Below are 23,263 nucleotides of genomic sequence, written 5' to 3' on the forward strand. Positions count from 1 at the left end.
GCTGTGCAGGGGCTGGAGGATGGCTAGAAGGAGAACCACAGGCTGAGAATCAGTCCTCATGTTTGGGTGCCCACCAGATGGCTTTCATTGGATGTAGTACAAGTTACACGATCCAGGAAGTAGAAAACCCACCATTGTTTCGTTTGTTTTCCTTAGTTTCAGTTTTTCCCCCCCTGTTGAGAAGAGCCAGGCCAGCTAAGTCTGCATCTTCAATACCCATTATGGGAGCAAATAACTTATTTGTACAACCTAAACGCTTGCTTAATTAAATGGAAAGCAAGGCAGTGATTTCTGACAGGGCTGAACTTAAGTCAAGTTGTAAAACTCCACAGTGCAGCCAGAAGCAGCGACGGACAGTTGAACTGAAACCTGGGAACACGTCAGGGGCCCTGGACCACTGCTTCTCAGCCATTTTATTGTAAGTTATTCCCATTATCTCAGAGAGAAGTTTGAGACATGGTTAGAGAAAAGGATGGAGCTGATTACCCCCATTTTGAACATAGATCTTTGTTTTAAGAACTTGCTTTATATGATATTGCCAAGAAACTTGCTTTGAATGATATTTTCAGGCATGATGTCTATAATAGAAGATAATGACAACTACCTTCTACATATAATAATTTAATATGCTTTAATATACTTCTATTCCTGAGTGTTCTTGATCTTATTTACTCTTCACAACAACTCTGTGAAGTTGGTACTCTTATTAACACAGTTTTACAGATAAGGGAACTGGTAGCCTCCTAACAGAATCATTAAGTAACTAGCAGAAAGTCCACGAAATTTTGTTGATTGAAAGCACAAATCTAGAAAATATACATCTAAGTACTAACAATGGTTGTCTCTAGGCTCTGAAATTTGGGGTGATTATTATTATTTTGTGTTATTTTTCTACTCTGAATATATAGTAAGTTCATAATAAAACAATAGTAAATATGAAAATAAATATGAACTTCTTTAGATCATAATACAAGAAGAAAATAAATACTAATATACTGAGTGCCCTATCTGTAGTAGTTTCTGTAAACATTCAGATATTTCAGCTGTTGCCACTGTCATCTTCAGTATGGTAAATTCTAGAATACTCTCAATTTCTCTCTCACCCTCTCTCTCTATATATATATATAAAATATATATTATATACAATAAATAAAATATAAATTTAAATATAAATTAATTATAAATTTAAATATAGATTATATAAATTTATTTCTATTTGTTATACATAATTTATAGTATATATAGTATATATACTCTATAGTATATATATAAAACAATATTGTGATAACTGACAATTTGAATATGGACTATGGAATTAGAAAATTGTATAGTATCAATATGAAATTTTCCAATGTTCTTAACTGTTAAATTTCCTAAGTTTTATAAGAGAAAATGTCTCTCCCAGGAAATATACATTGAAGTATTTAGGTATGTATGTACATCTGCAACTTATTCTCAAGTGGTTCAAAAAAAAATTCATATATGGAGAATGAATTATAAAGCAATCAGAGAAAAATAGAAACAAATGGTGAATCTGGCTAAAGGTGAATCTAGTTTTTAACATTTCTGCAAGTTTAAAATTATATACAAACAAAAATTTACAATAAAAACAAACAAATAAATGGCTGACAACTTCTAACAACAGCAACAAAAATTCTCCTAAGCAACAGGGTCAAGTAGAAAATTAAGGACATGATAATAATTTCTGAAATATTATAAAATTGAAAATACCACCTATTAAAAATGAGGGGGGTATGAACAAATCAAGACTCAGAGGCAAAGGTATAGATCTATGTGCTCTTATTTTAGAAATAAGAAATAAGTGAACTAAGCACTTGATTTAAAATCTTATGAAGAGTGTCAACATAAGAGAAAACAGGAAGAAAAGAATAAAGATGAAGGACAGAAATAAGCTAGAAAATAGAAAATTGGTAGCAATAATAAATAAATTTAAATGCTCATTCTCTGAAAAGAGTATAAGATAGATTAAAACCCTTGTAAATATAATAAATAAAAGGTATTAATCAACAAACTTAAAAAGAAAACTGGTGATTTAACAACTGATATAAAGGATTTTAAAATATAAATTATTGGGCTTCCCTGGTGGCGCACTGGTTGAGAGTCCGCCTGCCGATGGAGGGCACACGGGTTCATGCCTCGGTCCGGGAAGATCTCACATGCTGCGGAGCGGCTAGGCCCGTGAGCCATGGCCGCTGAGCCTGCGCGTCGGAGCCTGTGCTCCGCAACGGGAGAGGCCACAACAGTGAGAGGCCCGCATACCGCAAAAAAAAAAAAAAAAAAATATATATATATATATATATATATAAATTATTGCAATGCACAACTTATTATAATCAATTTGAAATGTTTAGTCAAATGGACAATATAAAATTGGCAAAACAAGATATAAAAACATGAAAATAATGATGGAGAAGGAAATTGAGAAAGTTATTAAAGAAATACCTCATCCACCAAAAGAAGTATGACCTAAAAAATACATTGAATAATATTTCTATGAATTCAACAAACAGATTTTCCCATACTACGTAGTCAGTTCCAAATCACAGAGAAACAAGACCTGATACTCAATTCATTCTAAGAGATAATTATCGTCCTCATCCACAGATCTGTGAAACATACCACACACATACACACACGCATAAACACACAGGCTTAGGACGGTAAACATGCACAAGTACCAATTCCAATACAACTGGTTTGAAAAAGTTAGAAGCAGACTCAGGCACATAGCAGATTTTCCAAAAATAGTTGTTGGATAAGTGAATAAATGAATACATGGGAATACATATAAATGAAGAAACTAATGCAGTCAATTAGCAGCATCTACTAAGGGCATGCAAGGTGGGAATGGCTTGTGCATATCATCTATCTGCTAACTTTTACCAATCACTTCACCATGTCAGACCCAATGAGAATAGGCAGAAAAATCATTTTTAACTTAACTTAGAGAATGCAGCTGCAACAAGAGCGCATGGTGACCAATAAAGGTAAATTCTAGGAATGTGAAAGATTATGACAAATCGCAGAATCCCTTTTATAAAAGAATTGCTTATTTTTTTGGTAAGATTTAAAAGAAAAATTGAAGAAATGAAGACACAAAAGATTGGAGGGTGACAGAATACACTATCCCAAAATATGCCACTTTGGCATAAGGATTATTTTGAGCTACAGGCACTTGAAAAACATCAGATGTGAGAAGGGCATTCTTATCTCTCCTTTTCCTCCTAAAACAGGAGATAAAAATTCCCATATGGAAGACGCCTTCCCAGTAACAGAAGAAACAAAACATTTTCCAATGGGGAATCAAAGCCAAGAGAATTCTGTACCAACAGACCCTGTTACAATAATTTTTATCTTCCTTTAACCTCTCTTCATAATTTAGTTACTTTTCCAGAGTTGCCTCTCTTTGTTCAACCCAGTATAAAAGATTGTAAGTTTCACCGTTTCTTTGGGTCTTTTGAGGGCTCCCATGTCATGTAACACAGATAAATTTGTATGCTTTTCTCTTGTTAGTCTGTCTTATATCAGTTTAATTCTCAGACACTGCTAAAAAACCCTCAGAGTATAAAGGTAAAATTTTACCTCCCCTACAGGCTGTTCCTGAAGGAAAAGACTGATGAATCTGACTACATGAAAATTTTAAATTCTGTTCAACAAAAGACATCATAAGAAATGTGAAAAGACAATGCAAACTGGGAGAAGATATTTTTCTTACTGAAAAACACTTATGAACTAATAAAAAGGTGGGCAAAAGATATGAGCAAGCAGTGGATAGCAGAGGAAATCTGAATGACCAACGGCACATATAAAAATATGTTCAACCTTACCAGTAATCAGAAAGATGAAAATTAAATCAATGAGATACCATTTTACATCCATCAATCTGGTGAGAATGAAATAATCTAGCACTGTCAAGTGCTGGTGATGATGTGGAAAAATTGGAAAAACATTCACATTTTGTTGATGGTGTATTCATTGGTATAACCATTTTGAAGAATAAACTGTCAACATCTAGCAACACTGAAGAGATACATATCTCACAAGCCAGGAATTTCACTTCTAGGAGTAAACTCTAGAAGTTCACTTGTGGAAGATGGAAGTGTGTTGCAACATTGTTTGTAATAGCAAAAAACAAACACACAAAAAATAAACCACACAAATATCCATCAACAGAATGAACAAATTGTGATATACTCATACAAGGGGGCCATTTATAGCAGTTTTATCAACAGAAGTAATCTCAAAAGTATAATGCTGAATGAGAAAATAAATTGCAGATAGATATGTATAATAATTTATACAAAATATGCTATATATTTATAGCTACATACCTATGTTGCAAACATAAACAAAGATGAGACTCATAGGCACCAACTCAGGATGGAGTTTCCTCTGAGGGGGAGAAAATGAAATTAGGTTAGGGTAGAGGAACAGAGGTATACAGGTATATTCCTTAACAAAAATAGGAAGCATATACAGCAAAATATTAGGATTTGGTGGATCTGTGTAGCAAGGTGATATTCACAAATATTCATTATGCTGTGTACTTGAAATTACTAAAGTGTTTAATGAGCACCTCAATTTTAAAATACATAAAAATATATAAGCTACTGTATAAAATAAACATCATTAACAGGTAATTCAGAAAGAAAGAAAATATCCAATAAAAATGGAGGTGATGGTAAATTCAACTTTAACTCACTAGTAAAAAAAATTAAAACATACACATACCATTTTGGCTTATCAATTGAGCATGAAATTTAAAAAATGTTAATAGCTAATATTAACAAGGGGGAAGGATGGGCACACCCATTCACTGTTGATGAGGACTTAAGATGATATACATTTACTTAACATAGCAGTATATATGAAAAGGTAAAAAAAATGTACATGTATTTATAACTTTACCTCAGCAATTCCACTTTAAGAAATTTAAGCAAAGGAAGTGACCAGAAATGGGGACCAAGATTTATGCTTAAGTATGTTTATACCAGCACTGTTAATAATAGTGATATCTTAGATACATGAGAGTTAATAAAAAACAATAGGGAATGAAGCCAATTATGGCACATCTATAGAATGCAATGCACCACAGCTGTTTCAAACAATGTTTTAAAAGAATATTTAGGGCCTCCCTGGTGGCGCAGTGGTTGAGAGTCCGCCTGCTGATGCAGGGGATACGGGTTCGTGCCCCGGTCTGGGAGGATCCCATATGCCGCGGAGCGGCTGGGCCCGTGAGCCATGGCCGCTGAGCCTGCGCATCCGGAGCCTGTGCTCCGCAACGGGAGAGGCCACAACAGTGAGAGGCCCGCGTACCGCAAAAAAAAAAAAAAAAAAAAAAAAAAAAAGAATATTTAATGCCACTGAAATATGTCATTAATATGTTGTTAAGACAGGTTATTATAGAGTTTGCAAAGTATGTTAGCAGGTATTTTCTGAAAAACAAATATATAAACAGGAAAAATAATTTAGAGGTATCTATACAAAAATGTCAACAGTGGTTATCTCTGGATGGTGAAACTATGGATCTTTTTTGCCGTGTTTTTGATTTTATAATAGAAAAGGTTATTAAAAATAAAACATTCACCAAAATAAGCTTTGGTTGATTAAAGATTTAAATATAAAATCTAATTATGGAAGAACTTGCATAAAATTGAAAAAAAAAGGGTTATCACCTGTCTGGGGGAATTTTAACTTTATCAGCTTTGAGGCTATTTAAATGATTGCACTATAAAAATTAGCATTACTAAAGATTTTTTTAAGAGGGAAAATATTTTTATCAAACATTACAAGGAATTAAGATCTATCAAAAATAGCTAATTCAAACTTGTAAGATAAATGTCAAGATTTCCAAAGATAAATAGGTAAAAGATGGGACCATTCCCATAAGGGAAATACAATTAGTAGACAAACAGTGGGAAAATGTTAATGCTCACCAGAAATCAAAGCAATGTAAGTGAAAGCAGTCTGAAAATGACGATTTACATATTCTAAAAGAAACAAGACAAAACAAAAAGGTTGAATGCTAATATTCAATGATGGTGAAGTTGCCCAGAAATTGACTCATACATTCATTCATAGCAGTATTGTTCCCACCCTTCAGCCAGAAATGTTACTGATACCCACCACGGTTCTTGGCCTTCCCCAATCCATAGAAATTGATTAGAGGCCAGACAAGAAATTCAGGCAAGTCTTTATTGGGGCTCCTGCTGTAGCAGGAGGGAGCAAAAACAAGTAACAGGTTCCCTTGCTTGCTCCCTGAGGGGGTGGGGGGCAAGCTGGTTCCTTATATGGGGTGAGGGTAGGGGTGTATCCAGGGGTCGGACTGGAGGGATGGCTTAGGTGTTTTGCCCAGCCTGTGGTGGTGAGTGCAGGGGGGCATGTGTACTATCCTGCTTTTGCTCCTGGCTCTTCAGAAGGGGCAGTTGGGTTGTTTGGTCTTTTTGTATCTTTTGTCCAGAATTTGCCCCAACTGCGCATACACAGAGTTATTTTTAGCCCGTTATAGTTTCTTTGCATTCTGTTGCTCGAGGAGAGGTGTGTCCAGGTGCAAGCACTGCAGCACTTGCAGCAAAGGGTCCCAGGTCCCAGCCTGTCTCATTATCATTAAGAACTTGTTCTTAAGAAATAATTTGGCAAAAGCAGAAAAGTGCCTCCTCACTTTCCCAACTTCCAAGTGTTGAAACTCCCAGGGCTCAGCCCTTTGACACCTTCTCTTTAATATCCACATGCATTGTTCGGAGGCTCTCACTTGTGTACCGGGGCCTCTCTCCTCCTGGGTCTCCAGGGAGAAAGCAAAACCAAGCAGCAATTTTCCTGGCGGGGAGGGGGGAGGTTGAAGGCAGTTCAAGGGCTCTGAACTCAGTCTGTGGGCAGTGGGCAGCAAAGACAGGAAGGGCCAGCAAAGAGAGTCAGAGAGACACCTAAAGCAAGCTTCATCGTAATATTAATTCCTTACCATGTTAATAACTAAACTTCCCAGGCTTTATCCACTAGGGAGTAAGGGTGAGGTCCCCAGGAATTCCCTCATTGCAATAGCCCTCAGCTCTCCTGCTTCCCACTAGATCTCAGCTGCCCTTGACCCCTACTTCCTAAGTCTGCAGGTACTATTTTTGTGAGGTAGCCCATTCATATTTTGGCTTCCTTGCTGAAGCCCATTTAGGGGAGCCAAAATTTGCCACCTCCAAAGTTCTCTTTGACAGGCAGATTATTTTGAGCTGAAAATAATCAAAGCCCAAAAGACTCAGGAAGAAACTGTGAACTTCTCCCTAACTACCTAAAAGAATTTAGACAGAGGGCCTGTTTCCAGAACAGAGCTATCACCAGAGATCTCTGCAAAGAATATGGGGTAAGTGTGGTGGGAAAAACAGCAGGGCCTAGAGATCAGAGTCCACTCTGTGTCCCATTGTTTCTGTGTGGTCCAGCAAATGATTGTTTAACAAACATTTGCTTTTCCATCTTCATGAGAATTGCGTTCCTCTCCTGTGAAGTCCCAAACCACTACCCCCAACATCCTCTTGTGTCTTTAGCTGAAGATGGTATTTAAGGTAAGGGCTTTGGCCATTTTGGCAAGTTACTCAGTTTTCCTGGGTCTCTCCCATGTTATTAAACTTTTGTTTACTTTTTCTCCTGTTAATCTGTCTCCTGTCGGTTTAATTCTTAGACCAGTCAGAAGAACATAGAACGGTAGAGGAAAATTTCTTCCTCCCCGATACCTATAAACCACTTAAGGTGGGCACTTCAGCACTCCCTCTATGCCTCCTAGGAGAGCCTTGACCAGCTAGGAGCCAGAACTTTCCCTCTGCTGGTGGCTGGCAGCTGCCTTGGGCCCCTGTGGCGATGAGGGGTGTCCTGCTCTTAGGTCAGGAAGCAGAACTGCTTGGGCCCCCAAGTCTCCTGAAATCTCTGTGTTCCACAAACACACTCACCCACTTGACATCCCAGCCTGGGGTCTCTACTTCATGTGGGTTCTTTTATTGCTTAAGAATGTTTGGTTACTTACCATTCTTCATTCTCATGACCGTGTGAGGTTGGAATTACAGGTTTCATTATGTCCATTGTAGAAGCGTCACAACAGCGTAGAACTGGACTCAAACTCAGATCTTCTACTCTAGTCTCTCTCCATGGCACCAAGTATGGCCAAAAGTAGGTATTGCTACACATATTGACAGCCTATCACTTTCTTCATTGTTTATACCTTGCCTGTGAAAAATGGAAAAGGGAAGTTACTTTTCTATCAAGAGCTAAAACAAGCAGTTTTGCTCGATAGCAAAACGAAAGAATGCCCAGAGGCAAGGAGCCCTGTGTAAATCTGACTGTGTTCTCCCGGCTCCAAAATCCCAATTACACACTGGTTGACCTCTGAGATCTAATCGTCGCTGTTTCCTAAGGCATCAAAATGATGGTTCTTTCTCCCAGGATTCCACCGCCCGCCCCCGCCCCAGCTCAGCCTGTCAGTCAGATTAAGTGACCGGAGTGGCATTGTGGAGTGAAAAACGGCTCTCTCCAGGGTATCACTCCAGTTACCATACATTTAAAGGAAGCCTAGACACAGCAATATTTTTGTTCTCCTTTCCCTGAAATTTGCCTAGAAATAAAAGCTCCTTCCCCATCCTGGTTCACTCAGAGCAAGCACTTACTCAAGTGCCTTCTTCCCTGCAAAACTCAGGCTGCTAAGGAAAGGGGAGGGTGCCTGTGGGCCTCACCTGAATAATCTGGCACTTTCTCAAGGTGTGAGAACTGAAATTGGGGCTGATGGCACTGGGCCTTTCCAGCTGGGCCCCCAAAAAGTGTTCTCCTGCCAGGTGTCATTTGAGCCAGGAGAACGACACTGACTTTGGTTCAGAAGCAAAGGAAAGCTTTATTTTTCCGTCACAAAACTGAGAGATGAGCGCTCGCTCTGTAGAGTCGGAACTCCCGGACAGGCCGTGGGATGGACTGCTTTCTAGGGATCTCCTCAGCGGGGAGGGGGTGGAGCTGCCCAGGGGCGGGCACTGGGCGCGCTGCTCACGTTCCCGGCGCAGCATCTCTGTCCACGGCCCGCCCCCACCGCCATCTTGAATTGCAGTGGCGCGTGCAGCTCTTCTGCGCACGCCCCGGAGCTGAGGTGCCGGGCACAGCCATTTCACACCAAGAATTCTGGTCTGAAGGGACGGGTGCAAGGCCTGTGCGCGCGACACCCTCTGAGCAAGTGCAACTAGACCAAGCATAAAGGAAAAGGAAAAAAAAAAGGTTAGACTTTATTACCCAGATTCTATTTCTATTTCCCGGGAATTGTTAATGGGCTTCGCCGGTGACAGTAGGGTCAAATCCACACAGGTATCCTGACCCAGAGACCTCCAGGAATTCCTCCTCGCGTTTGAATATATTCGCCCCCTCCACCCGACCCAAAGGAAAAAAACAAACTTCCCAAAGGCAGGTTTGCACTACCTGCCGTGGGCAGAGCTTTGTGGTCAGTTCTCTCCTGTGCCTGCTGCAGACTCTCTGGCCCTTGGTCGTGACCCCTGGGGTCTAAGGAATCAGACGGGGATAGACTCACCAGTGACTTCCACTTCCTGACTCCCAAGAGTGACCTCTCCAGGTGGCGGGTCCTGTCCCCAGCACCCCTGGAAGGACCCGTCTGTGGGCCTTTCCCACTCTAGAGCCTGCTTTCTCTGGCCATTAACCTGAGAAAAGGAGCCACATTTTTCGATTTAAATTAAGGGTTAGCTGTTCTAAAACTGATGATGGGAAGTATTCAAAAAACAAATATTTTTTGGAGAGTGCTTTTTTTTTAATACAAAGGAATGCATAACAACTTAGGCAGTCAATTTCAAAATCAAGACCAGGAAGCATAGACCCGATCTATACTTTTTTTCCAAAACACTATAAATCTGTTATTTATTATAGTCAGTTAAATGGGTAGAAAAAGAGAAGGGAGGGAACATATATGTGTAGGAGAAATAAAAAGCATGATGAAAGACTGTATACAGTAAAAATAAGGATAGCAGGCACTGTGCTAAGCACCCTTTACGGATTATTCTCATTTATTCTTCCCCCAAATCCTATGAAGTTAATTATAGTACTGTCCCTATTTTAGAATAGGGAAACTGAGGCACAAAGATTTTAAATAATTTTCTTGCTAATGGGTCTAAAAACAGAGAAGCCAGCAAGGAAATACAAATTCTCTGCTATCACAAAGCCTCCACTCAAGAGACAAATATCAAGAGACAGTATTTTCCTCCAAAAGAAACAGTTATATATAACCTGTTATCTTAAAATTCTACAGCTAAATAATTCCTTTATCATTTCTTAACAATAGGAACTACAAGGGAAATTTTGTGCTTCAATAAAAAACTATGCACTGCCCACACCCAGCACAACCTTCCTAGGTTATCTGATTCTAGAGGCATTTTACAACTGTGTACATTGTAGATAACTAACATAAGTGCAAAATGCAGGTTCTGTGCTGTCCTGTAGAAGTTTGGTTGACTTCCCCGGAAGCTAAATGTGCTTCCATTTGCCCATTCGTTTCAACATCCCTTTATCCATATAAATTTGTGGAGGTTTTATCTTCTCCTTTAAACTAGTTATAACACCCTGAACAGCTTCCTCATTAATGAGTTAAATAAAATACTTACCATATGTTCAGTTTTATATCTGAATGAGAGTCATGATCTTACCTTTTTTAAAAAAAATTATGTCTTAACAGAATTATCAAAGCATGTCAAAGTATCTCATTGTTGCATTCTGGAGGACCCTTAGGCATGACCTAACCCAAATGGTTTCAAGAGTAACTGGATGACTATTGGTGGTGTATAAATTAGGTCTTTTGTAGCAGTCTCACCCTGACAATTTCCTATCAAGCACACTGTCCTGTCCATGCCAAAGCTTCCTGGGCAAAGGTTCCAGTCCCCTCGTCTTGGCTGGTCTTTTTTACTGTTGATTGGGGAAAATTAATCTTTGTATAAATTATATAATTCTACCATAATGTCTCCATTACATCTGTCTTCTTCTATGTTTCATGGGCTGTTTCAAGCTATCTCCATTAAATAGCTGAGAAACAGCTTGAGAACATTTGTTTTTAAAATAATAATAATAGGGGCTTCCCTATTGGCACAGTGGCTAAGAATCTGCCTGCCAATGCAGTGGACACGGGTTCGATCCCTGGTCCGGGAAAATCCCACATGCCACGGAGCAACTAATCCCGTGTGCCACAACTACTGAGCCTGTGCTCTAGAGCCTGTGCTCCACAACAAGAGAAGCTACTGCAATGAGAAGCCCGCACACCGCAACAAAGAGTAGCCCCGCTCGCCGCAACTAGAGAAAGCCTGCATGCAGCAACGAAGACCCAACACAGCCAAAAATAAATAAATAAATTTATTAAATAAAATTTTTAAAAATAAAATAATAATAAACACACGCTCTATGTCTTTATCTGCAGTGCAAGAGCACAGTTCCATTTTTTTAAATCTTAGATACATGAAGAGCTCATAGCCAATTCCTACAACCTTGGCAAAACTACCTTTTGTTGTGTGTGCTTTGGAGTTAGACAAACATAATTTCAGATTTCATCCCACCACTTACTAGAGTGTGGATTTGGGCAAGTCAGTAACCCCCCTAAGCCTCAGTTTTCCTCTCTGTATACAGGGAATAATCATACATGCATCATTATAGGGTTGTTCCTGAGGTTTCAGTGAGATCTCATAGAGTCTGGTATCTTTGGGAGTTGGCCCCTGAACTGTTAACCCCTGACTTCTAGGCCTGCCTAGGAATTGATGACTAATCATGACAGTAAGATACCCTGTGGAAAAATGATGAGTCACTGGCAGCACTTGAAGCAGATCTCTGGGAACTATTCCTGATTTCTTGTAGCCAAGGACTTCATTTGCTGAGCTCAGAAAGCTTTTGTGAAATGACTGTGACATGGAGCAAACACCAGCTGCTGTAGAGAGTCTTGGGCCATTTCGATCTAAGTGATGCCCCAGTCCTGCCTGATACTCAGAATAAGGACAGTGCCTCTGGCTGTCCCATTGTCAGAAGCACTGGGACCCAGAGAAAGAGAGCTGCCATGCTAATGGCTCACCTTCCCAAACTGTGCCCTTAGTTTACTGCAATCAGCCAATTCAGTTCATAGCTTGGTTGGTCTCCCTTAGGAGCCCAGCATGAGCACCCCTCATCAAGCCCAACCAACACCCGAAGCAGCTGTAGGATGCTGACACAGAGTCTAATCTATGCCCACCTTCTTTCCCACAGAGGAGAAAACCCTTGTCAAACCTGAAGGAGCCAGCAATGGTCTGTGTCTGTCTAGCTGTTCAAAACCAACTTAAATCTTTACTTCTTTTTGCTTCCAAGTATAATGCAAACAGAGGAAAAAGGTTTTCCATTCTACTGGAACTACTAATCTCATGAAATGCATTATTGGTTCCAGAGTATCCAGTCACAAAAAAGATAGCTCTGGTTTTGTTTGTTTGTTCTTTCATTGTTCCACAAACCGGCAGCTATAATTCTGATGGGGAGAATAAAAGGGCCAGCACAGAGCAGGAAACATAAAAATAAGTGTAAAAGGAGATCTCATCTCTTTGCTCCCTAGCTCTTCACTTTAGACTCTGGGAATGAGAGAGTATCAGAGTTTACAGGGACCCAGAAGTCCTCAGATCCAATCTACATAGATTAGACATGTGGCCTCAGACAAGGAATCTCAGAGTCTCAGTTTTCTCACTTGTAAAATGGAGGAAGTAATTTTTGTCTCATTTGTTACAAAAATCAAATGAGCTCTGATTGTGCCAAGCACATTCTATGTAATAACATTTCATCCTCACACTTCCATTTTACAGATGAGAAAACTGAGGCAAAGAGAGGTTACATTATTTATACAAGGTCACACAACTAGTCAGAGGCAGACCCCATGCAGAGGTTAATCTGAAAAGGTTAATCGATTCAGGCATGATGATCTTGGATGAATAAATACCTGCTTGAAATGCTTGAAACACTTCATTCTTTCAAATAATCTAAAATATCATCTGCAATCTTGTGTTCACCTTTCATTTGTTTACTTGTCTTAAAAAACAGATAAGGAAACAGATAAGGAAAAGTTCAGACTCCAGGCCAACCCCTTTTCAAATAAGGACATGTTCCAAGCCAGCTCAAAGAAGTATCCCTACTTGTTTTTGTCGTATTCCTGATGCCAAAAACGCAGCCTCTGTGCACCAGTGCTGAATCGAATCTCGGAGACAGAGTTTTGGGTAAAGTAGAAAAGAATAGCTTTATTGCTTTGGCAAGCAAAGGTGGGCACAGCAGGCTCCTGCCCTTGAAAACTGTGTGTTCCCCACCCTGGAGGTTTTGGTGAGGAGTTTTATAGCAATAGTTCAAGTGCGAGGTTGCTGATAAATTAGGGTGTGTGAGGGGCCTGCACTCCTTTAATCTGGTCTCAGATAATCTCTTGATGAGCTTCTCTGGTTCCTTTATTCTGGCCTCTCAGGTGGTCTTCTCTGGAATGAAGAATGCTACATCTTCCATTGGCGGGGGGTGGGGGGGCGGGGGTTAGTTCTATAAAGAGCTTAAAGATATTGTTATGTGTATCCCTTGAGGTGGAACCAGGACCCTGCACTATTGTTTCTTGGCTGCTCCTCCCTTGTCTCTGCATCCCCTCCCTTCCCTGATTAGCAGCTGTTTGAATCTGCCCTTTGCAACTCAGGGAAGGTCATGGAGGCTGGAGTCTGTTCCCTACAAACAAGGAATGGGGGACACAGCAAGGCTTTCGTGTCCAGGAGCCCCACAGGGTCCTGCTCAGTTTCATTCCCACGTAGTACAAGAATGTCCACACAGATCGATCTGTGCCCCATAAAAGCTTGGTCATTTTCCTGGTGGCAGCCTGGCCCCAAGCAGGTGTAGGAGAGGGTAGTCATTTTCCAGTGACGTGATCCTACAAACTTTATAAATTTCATCTTGGAAGTGGAATAAGAATGAGGAAAGAAAGGTCAGTACAGGCCTGAGGAAAGCCAGGGATTGAGGGCATATGGTTTAGAAAACTGACCCTGGATTCAGGTGGCCTTGATTTCCTCTCCCTCAGCCTTTTACTGATAAAATATGGTTTTGTCCTAGTTCTTAGTCTCTTAAATCTCAACTGTAAAATGAGGGAAATAATAGTACCAATCCAAAACTTACTGTTTCAATTATTCTTTCCTCGGAATTCTGCCAAGAGGCTACAATTCTCAGGTATCCCCAGCATCTGATGATGAAAGCAAGAAAATCTGATTTGGAATATAAAGCCCTGCGTCTCCCATCACCTTGATCCCATGCCTTCTCCCTCCTCTTGCTCTCTTTATCTATGTAAAATATTTTTTCTTCTGATTAACTTTCTTATCGCCATTATACTAAAAGGAAAGGTTACGTTCAAGTCATTAAAGTCCAGCCTCTTGAAATCTCTATTTCTTCAAGAAGCTCTTCAAATTAAAAGGAAGCAAGTTCAGGTCAATTTTTAAGGATCTAACTATAAGACCATTATTATTTTAGATTGAGGATTGCAGACAAGAGAAAGCACTGGGCCCTACCACTATGCACAATGCTGATAACTCACTGGAGGCTTCAGGCTCCATGGCATCAGACCATGGGAAATGAAGTGTCCTCCATCAACTGCTGGGCTTTCTGGGGTGTGGAAATGACTAAAGATCCCACTAATGGATCTACTGATTCCAATATATTGATGGGATCAATTACATTATAATCAGGTCCCAAAGGCCTGGGGGCCATTGCATCCCTCTACGGCAGAGCCTTCACACGTTTTTTTTTTTTTTTGCGGTACGCGGGCCTCTCACTGTTGTGGCCACTCCCGTTGCAGAGCACAGGCTCCGGACGCGCAGGCTCAGCGGCCATGGCTCACGGGCCCAGCCGCTCCGCGGCATGTGGGATCTTCCCAGACCGGGGCACAAACCCGTATCCCCTGCATCGGCAGGCGGACTCTCAACCACTGCGCCACCAGGGAAGCCCCCACACGTTTTTAATGAAGCACTTTTGTCAGTTTGAAAAAAATTTTGAGTGCCCCTCCAAAATACATGGATATTTATCTGTTTATAAAGTATATAGCACTAATACATTACATAGTACTGTATACAAGTGATAACAATATAAATATAAGCATTATATATACACAAAATTTTCAAAGGTGATATCTTAGTTGGTTTGGGAGGCTATAATAGAATACTATAGACTGGGTGGCTTATAAACAACAGAAATTTATTTCTCACAGTTCTGGAGGCTGGGAAGTCCAATATCAAGGCACCAGCAGATTTGGTGTCTGATGAAGGCCTCACAGATGGCCATATTCTCATTGTAACGTCACATGGCGGAAGGGGCAAGGGAACTGTCCGGGGTTCATTTCATATGGACACTGATCCCATTCATGAGGGCTCTGCCGTCATGATCTCATCACCTACCAAATGCCCTATCCATTTACCATCACCCTAGGGGCTAGGTTTCATATACTAATTTGTGGGAGACACATTCAGCCTAGAGCAGGTGATACAAGAAAAATCAGAAAGATCTATTATTTTCTTCTTGTGCCCCAACAGATGTCTCAAGCACCACTCTGAGGAAATGGTTCTCAAACTTTGGGTGACCAAGAATAATCTGAAGAGTTTGTTTAAAATTAAGGTTGTCCAGGCTCCAGCCCTGGAAGTTCTCATTCACTTGTTCATGGGAAGAGCCTATAATTCTTTTCCTGAGCTCTCAGGCTGACTCTGATTCCAACCCTCAATCAGATTTTGGAACCACTGATCCAGACCCTTCTCTTTTCCTCCCCTTTTAATTTTCTGCTAAATTTTAATCCTGTGATCATGCTGTTATCTACCTCCTGGACCCCCTACATGAATTAAAAACAATAAAAATGCTAAGAATAGCTGCCATTTATTATTTCCTGCTTGGCAGGATTGCTAAGGGCTTACCTCTTTACATTATCTCCTTTAATCTGATCAGGTAGATATACTTAGTCCCACTACACAGATGGAAAAATCTAAAGCTCAGAACACTAATGTCTTGCCCTAGGTCACTCAGTTAGGAAGTGATAGGCCAGGGACCTTAACTTAGATCTGTCTGATTCCAAAGCCTGGACTCTTGACCACTAAGCATACTGCCTCAAAATAAGTCACTGTAATTTACTGAACCTCTACTATGAACCAGGCACTTGGCTGGGCACTTCACATATAAATCTGTAATACTAATGACATACCTGTGTTTGTAGAAGTGTGAATCTCAGTTCACATATTCAGATGTGGAAGAAATACCTTTATTTTCTGTAATCCACCTGAGTTATGACTCCAAACTCCTATTTTTTAGGCCCTCCTAGATTCTTTCTTCCCCCGCCCCACCCACAGTTCTGGATCTGACACAATACCCAGAAATGGGGTTAGGGGTAAGCACCTGATTATCTGACATCAGTCCACATAGGTGATCACTAAGGGGCCACTCCTCCCCATCTTCATGACCTGTTGGCACCGGAGGCTCACTGCTACTCACACCCCATGACAGGCACAGGGGCATCTTTTGTCCCCCTGCTGACACACTTACAGCCATTTTTTCTTTGGGTTCTTACCACTTTCTGGAAGCAAGGGACTGTCCCCTCTGCCCTCATAGACAAATCTCCCTCTCCCCCCACCCACTTACAAAGCCCAAGAGACTCTCTTTCTAGTGATGGGATGGTAGGGGTACTCTTTCTCCCTTCACATCCCTTTGAAACATTTTTAGCCTTTTGCTTGCCATTGTTGGTTAGAATTCACTTACCCTAGGTCCTGAGTTTCAGGAAGACAAAAGGTTTATAGTCTTCTCTCTACTTTACTCTTCTTAAGTGGAAGGGAGAGGGTGAGGGAGAGGTTGGGAGAAATATATTGTTGATACCTCAAAGTATTATCTCCAGCCCATGTTCTCTTATTTTACAGGTGAGGAGATGGAACTCATTAAGGTTAAGTAACATTTTGCCAGCTAGTTGATAATAGACCCAGGATCCCAGAGGCACTTGGATTCACTGGTTTCTTGGTGAGTTAATCTGTAGAGTGAGGCCGGGGGTGGAGTTGGTACCTGGCAGTACCCAGAGGATAAGAGATGAGGTCGGCCCAGGGGAGAGGAGCCAGGTAGATAGTCAGCTGGTTTTAGGTTCCAACTTTCTGGGAAATAAGAAGTAAAGTGGAACCTTCAGATCCTGCTTAACTATGCAGGTAGGATGGAGCCAGCCAAGAAGCCAGCACAGAAACCTCTGCTCAGAAATCATGCATTTGACTAGATGGTCTCCAAGGTATAGTCCTCTGGAAGCTGGTGCAGCCACAAGGCAACACAGAGTTAAGCTTTGGCCTAGGATCAATCTGTCCAAACTGCCGGTGGTTTCAGAAGGTCCTATCAGTTCGTTTCATCCGGGCAATGATCACCAAGTTATCTAACTGCCTACCCAACATTTCCACTTGGATGTCTAAGAGGCATCTCAGACTCCACCTGGGCAAAACTGAATTTTTGATTTTCCATCACCAAACCTGCTCCACTCACATCCTTTCCCATCTCAGCTGCTAGCAACACCATTGTCCCACCTGCTCAAGCCAAAATCCTTGAAGTCATCTTCAACTCCTCTCTTTCTCTGCATCCCAGTAGTCAGGAAATCCTGTTGTATCTACCTTCAAAATATACCCACCACCCATCCATCAGTCCCCAGTTCCACTGTTACTATGCTGAACCGAGGCACCATCCCCTCTTGCTGGATCACTGTAATAGCCTCTTAGCAGATCTACCCACTTGCACCCTTGTTTGCTAATAATCTGCTCCTAGTCTTGCAAACTAAAATGATCTTTTACAAATATTATACAAATCACATCACTCTTCTGCTCAGAGTGGTTCCCCATGTCTCGTAGTATAAAAGCCAAAGTCCTTTTAATAATGTCTCCCTATTCACTGGCCTCCTTGCTGTTCCTGGAACATTCCAGGCATGCTCCTACCTCAGGGCCTTTGCACTGGCTGCACTGGCTGTTCTGGCTACCTGATGCTCTCCTCAACATGTCCACAGGGGCAACTCCCTCAAACCCTTGCTCAAAGTTCAGCTTCCCAACAAGGCTCACCTTGACCATTCTATTTAAAATCACTACCTTCCCCAACCCCCTTAACTCAGCCATACTTTTCATTTTTCCATAGCTCTGATTACATTCTCCCAATCTACATAAATCTCTTATTTATTATGTCTATTACCTGTTATCTGACTCCTCCCATCTCCTTGTGGTACATAAGCTCCACAAGGACTGGAATCTTTGTCTGTTCTCTTCACTTGCTTATCTCAAATACCTAGAACAGTGCCTGGAATATAATAGATATTTTTTAAAAGTTTGAAAAATGAATAAAGTTTAAATAAAACTAGAAACCCAAGGAATATTACAAGAGCCACACCTGAGTTTCCCCTGTCTGGTTTTGCCAAGTGGCCTTACTTCTCAGTCCTCTACCCAGTTAGATCATCCATTAACACAGAGGAGGAAAGAGTGTGTTTACTCTAGGGCCATCTTTCAATGGGGCCCCCAGCAAAGGCATCCAGTTCTGCATCTTTGCTCCTCCATCAGCTCCTTCTTAGACTGAGGATAGAGGTTTTCTGCCCCTTTCAGCTATAGAAATGTTGCCCATCACTCTTTGACCACAGACACCAGCAATTTTGCTAAACTCAATAGAAAACAGACCACCTGGGGGCTCTCCACATAGCAGAGTCCTTTCCTTTCTCTTGGGGTTTAGCCTGCAATTTGAAATACCACTGCTAGGAGCCTGCATCCCCTTTGCATACGCCAGAGAGAGACTTAGGCAACCATGTGGAAGTCACCTACTCCTGACCTTTGACAGAACTTCCAAACACAACACATTAACTTTAAATTGATTAATTTAGAACTGTGACCTTGGGCCAAGAAGGTAAGAGTACGCGACAAGATATTTTATTTTCAAAATGTAGCAGGATAAAAAATACTTTTGTAAATCAACCTTTTTTTTGTATGAGATAGAGTTAGATTTGGGTTCAGTGTAGGAAGGAAAGTGAACACTAGAAAACATGTTTAAAAGGTTAATTATTAATGGGCAGTCTTCTCTAACAAAGTATCAATAGGCAATCTGCTCTCTTTAGCTTCAGAAATTAGCAAGAAGACCTCGGTCCCCGGGTGAGACAGGAGAAATGGAAAATTCCCTGTGTGTCTCTATATTCTTGGTTTTGTGCATCTTTATCCAATCAAGTGCCCATGGACAAAGCCTGGGACTAGGTAAGAGCCTGCCTTTTCTCCGGAAATGGGCATGGATTTTCTTTTTTAAATGTACGTCACAATGAATCCAAGTGTTCTTGGCTATGTGGAACAGAGCTTGCTTCACAGCATACCAGGTGTTCTGTTAGTGGCATCGAAGGTCATAGGGACGTGTAGCTGTTTGTAGGCAGGACTGAAAGTTTAGGAAGCCACTCGGAGTAGAAGTCTTCTCAAAGCACTTGCAACTAGCAGTGAAGTCTCTCGCATATCCTATTCAGAAATAGTCAGGCTAAGACTTCTTTGGTGGCAAATAATCTGAAAGAGTTTCATACCTTCCTGAGAGTTAATTTGGCATCTAATTTGCAGTTGAGGAGAACAGCTTGCAATGAAATGCTTCATCTTGCTGAGGGTTGTCTAATAGCTGGCTCTCTCAGAAGAGAGGAATTTGTAGAATCCTCCTTCCAGCCAGGTTGAAAACAGAGCTATCATTGCACATTTTCTAGACTTCACTTTTTCTGCCAAAGTTTTACTCTTGAGACTGAGGAATTCAACAGCAGTCACACCTGTTTGGTCTGTAAATTCACACACTAGGTTGATGCCCAAAGAGATCCAAATGCTTGATCAGGTAGGTGGATTCCAGGTTCCTGGCTAAACAGTGCATTGGGTCAATAAATGATAGATATGAAGTGAACTGAACACTTTGGGCAAATGAGACTGGCCTTTGGGACTTTGTTTTTGTGCTGGTTACTGGTCAGGACCTAGAAACTCTAAGGTAGAGGCTTAGATTTTTCTTTCCTCAAAGACTCTGCTTGGAGGGAGCTCCAAAAAGAATTAGGAACTTACTACCCAAAGATTGCCTGAAAATGCCAGAACATTTTTTTCTCCTTTAAGAAAAAAGGCTGTTCTTTATGTTTAATTATTATTTTGTATACTAGGTCAGTTAATAACTTATTAGCAGTATTAATTATTACCATTCACTGAGCAATTTGTGTGTCAACCACAAGGTTAATTATTTTGCATACATCATCTCACTTATCAAGCTGAGTCCAAAAATGATAATAATAATTTAGAGCCATACGGGCAGAATTGCTGATGATTTTTATTCCGTGTTCACAGGGATATTGGTGAAGGACCTTTCCTGCCCTTTGGCCCAGAATGTTGTTTTTGTTAATTTTTTACTGAAGTATAACATATATCTAAAAAAGTGCCTATATCATAAGTGCTCAATGAATTTTCACAATCTGAGCCAGCATCCCAGAAGCCTCCCTTGCACACCTCTTGAGCCTTAACATAGATCATTTTGCTCTTGGGGGAAGCTTTTCGATAATGGACACATACAGTATATGCTCTTTTGCTTCCGGCTTCTTTCACTAAACATTATGTTGGTGAGATTCAACCATGCAGTTGCATGAGGTGTGACTCATCATTCTGTTCACTGTAGCATTCCGTTGTATGAATATACCACCCTTGGTTTATCCATTCTGCTACTGATTGGCCCAGTCGATGTTTCAGTAGAGACTTGGGGGTTGGAAGCCATTAGAGCCGAGGTGAAGGATAAAAGGCAGGATGGCCTCCCCGGGGGTTGCTGAGTATCGTCCACATTTCCCTCAACAAATCCTGTGCTGGTCAGCTACTGCTTTCCCAGGGTCCTGGTTTGTCCAAAAGCTGAGGGGAGTGGCCACTATTAGCAGGAAGGTTCTTCAAGGGAAAGGATCAGAGTCAGGAGGCCTCTTGTTCCTTTGAGAGCAGAATGTCTTGGCAGAATTTCTTCTGCAGGGAGTGACCCAGATCTGTGTGCATGAGGCTGGTGGGACATCTGCCTGGGGCATTGCAGGGAGGCAAGCATCCCACAGTAGAGCCCTAAAAGGTTGGGTATCTATACCTTGTAGGATAGTTTTCCAAACTGCCCCCCAGGGGAGATTTTGGTTGCCACAACTGGGGAGAGAGTGCTATTGGCATATAGGGGGTAGAAGCCAGGGACACTGCTAAACATCCTACAGTGGACAGAACAGCCCCACAGCAGTGAATTATTCAGGACAAAGTGTCAATAGTGCCAAGGTGGAGAACACTTGGTCTGTACCAAGCTTCAACTGTCACTAGTCAGGGGCCAGGAGGAACTCCCATAGGACCCTTCCTCCTTAACCCCAATCCTCCCAGCTTACCTTTTATTATTATTAATGACGTTGCTAATGGACCGACTAATGTATTGTGCACCCTGTATATGCCAGACACTGTGCAAACATTTTATCCCACCCTCACCTTGTGGTTGAGTCAGCCAGCGGAAAAGTGACTTGCTGGAGATCCCACGGTTGCTCAGGGCAGAGCCACGAGAGGCACCTAGAGGTTGATCTGTCTGCCTAAGGCTACAGGTTTCTGGCTGTTGTGCTCACACCCAGTGGTTTAACAGCCAGAGATCCCTAGAAATCCATTCTGCTGGGTTCCTCTCACAGGAGAGGACTATTTGAATAATTCCTGCCTACCAGCACCAAGGGAAACAAGATATGGTGAGCCTCCTGAAGACCCCAGGACACAGAGCTACCATTGTTCTCATCCCCAGACCTCCCTGCCTGAGGCCCAGCCCACCCCACTGGTGTGGCTAGGAGGATCAATACTGCTTAAATGGTAGCTGCTACTCCTAGACCCTGGCAGCCCCACCTTCCAGTGGTATCCACGACCGCTGCCTACGGTGCCTGCCCCCTCCCTGCAATTCCAGCCACAGAGTCCACATCCTAGAAGCAACTGAAGCCCAGCCGTCAGTCACTCATTCATTTAACAAGTAAGTGTGCATAGCCATCTGCCATATATAAGGCAGTGCTTTTAATACAACAGTTCTCAAACTTCCTGGTCCCAGGACACCATTACATTTTCCAAAATTATTCAGAATTCCGAAGAGCTCTTTCTTTTTTAATATTATTTATTTTACTTATGTATTTTGGCTGCGCCAGGTCTTAGTTGAGGCACGCAGGATCTTTGTTGCAGCACGCGGACTTCTTAGTTGTGGCATGAGAACTCTTAGTTGCAGCATGCATGCAGGATCTAGTTCCCTGACCAGGGATCGGACCCAGGCCCCCTGCATTGGGAACGTGGAGTCTTACCCACTGGACCACCAGGGAGATATCCCCCAAAGAGCTCTTTTTTCCGTGGAACACAGGTATCAATATTTACCATATTAGAGACTAAAACTGAGAAATTTTTTTTTTAATTTTAATGCTTTTAAAAATAAGAACAGGGCTTCCCTGGTGGCGCAGTGGTTGAGAGTCCGCCTGCCGATGCAGGGGACATGGGTTCGTGCCCCAGTCCGGGAAGATCCCACATGCCACGGAGCGGCTGGGCCCGTGAGCCATGGCCACTGAGCCTGCACGTCCGGAGCCTGTGCTCTGCAATGGGAGAGGCCACAACAGTGAGAGGCCCGCGTACCGCAAAAAAAAATAATAACAAAGTCATCACATGCTAACATATATAACATGATATTATGAGGAATAACTTGTATTTTTCAAACAACAACAAAAAAAGTGAGTCAGAAGAGTGACATTGGTTCACAAAGAAATTTTGCTAATTTTGTAATGTCTGGTTTAATAGAAGCAGTTGGATTTTTTCATCTGTTTCTGTATTGAATCTGTTGTGATATGTTGCTTTGTCCAGAGTACATGAAGAAAACTGGACTCATATATAGGAAAAGGGAGGACATCCTCAGAGGTCCTGCCAAGGCCCACACTCAGAACTGCTGTATTTGTGCAGCAGACACTGTACAACTGTAGACCGCACAGTAGCCCCTGCTCTCCATGAGCTTACTGTCGCATTGGGTGGACCAAGGGTAGGGAGATGGGAGCTGCCTGCACTGCCAGCAGCAATAAGGGGGCCATCATCCATAGAGAATGCAAAATAATAATAGAACTTACTAAAAGTTGGTCTTCCTTTCATCATCACAATTCTATATAATGCCAGTGATAAAACTAAAGCCCCTCCCCCTCAAAATAGTTTTTTGGTCAAATTTGTAAACGACTGCTGTGGTTACTGTTGAGTTT

The 23,263-nt window shown here is 41.6% G+C and overlaps 1 protein-coding gene across 2 annotated transcripts in view; it reads left to right on the plus strand.

Annotated features, from left to right (window-relative positions):
- Positions 1 to 269: 269 nt before the first annotated feature.
- The window catches only part of LIPC (lipase C, hepatic type), a gene marked incomplete at both ends in the record, with an annotated part of 174,462 nt that continues 151,468 nt past the window's right edge, over positions 270 to 23,263 (plus strand). The window contains 2 exons of one of the 2 annotated variants that reach the window (XM_079701022.1): positions 270 to 418; positions 19,133 to 19,259. In XM_079701022.1, the coding sequence (XP_079557148.1) occupies positions 19,175 to 19,259 (85 nt within the window). Of the gene's footprint in view, positions 419 to 15,594; positions 15,613 to 19,126; positions 19,260 to 23,263 lie in introns of those variants that run through there. The other variant, XM_079701023.1, reaches the window with a different exon arrangement.

Source organism: Hyperoodon ampullatus, assembly GCF_949752795.1.
Source record: "Hyperoodon ampullatus genome assembly, chromosome: 3".
NCBI lineage: Eukaryota > Metazoa > Chordata > Mammalia > Artiodactyla > Ziphiidae > Hyperoodon > Hyperoodon ampullatus.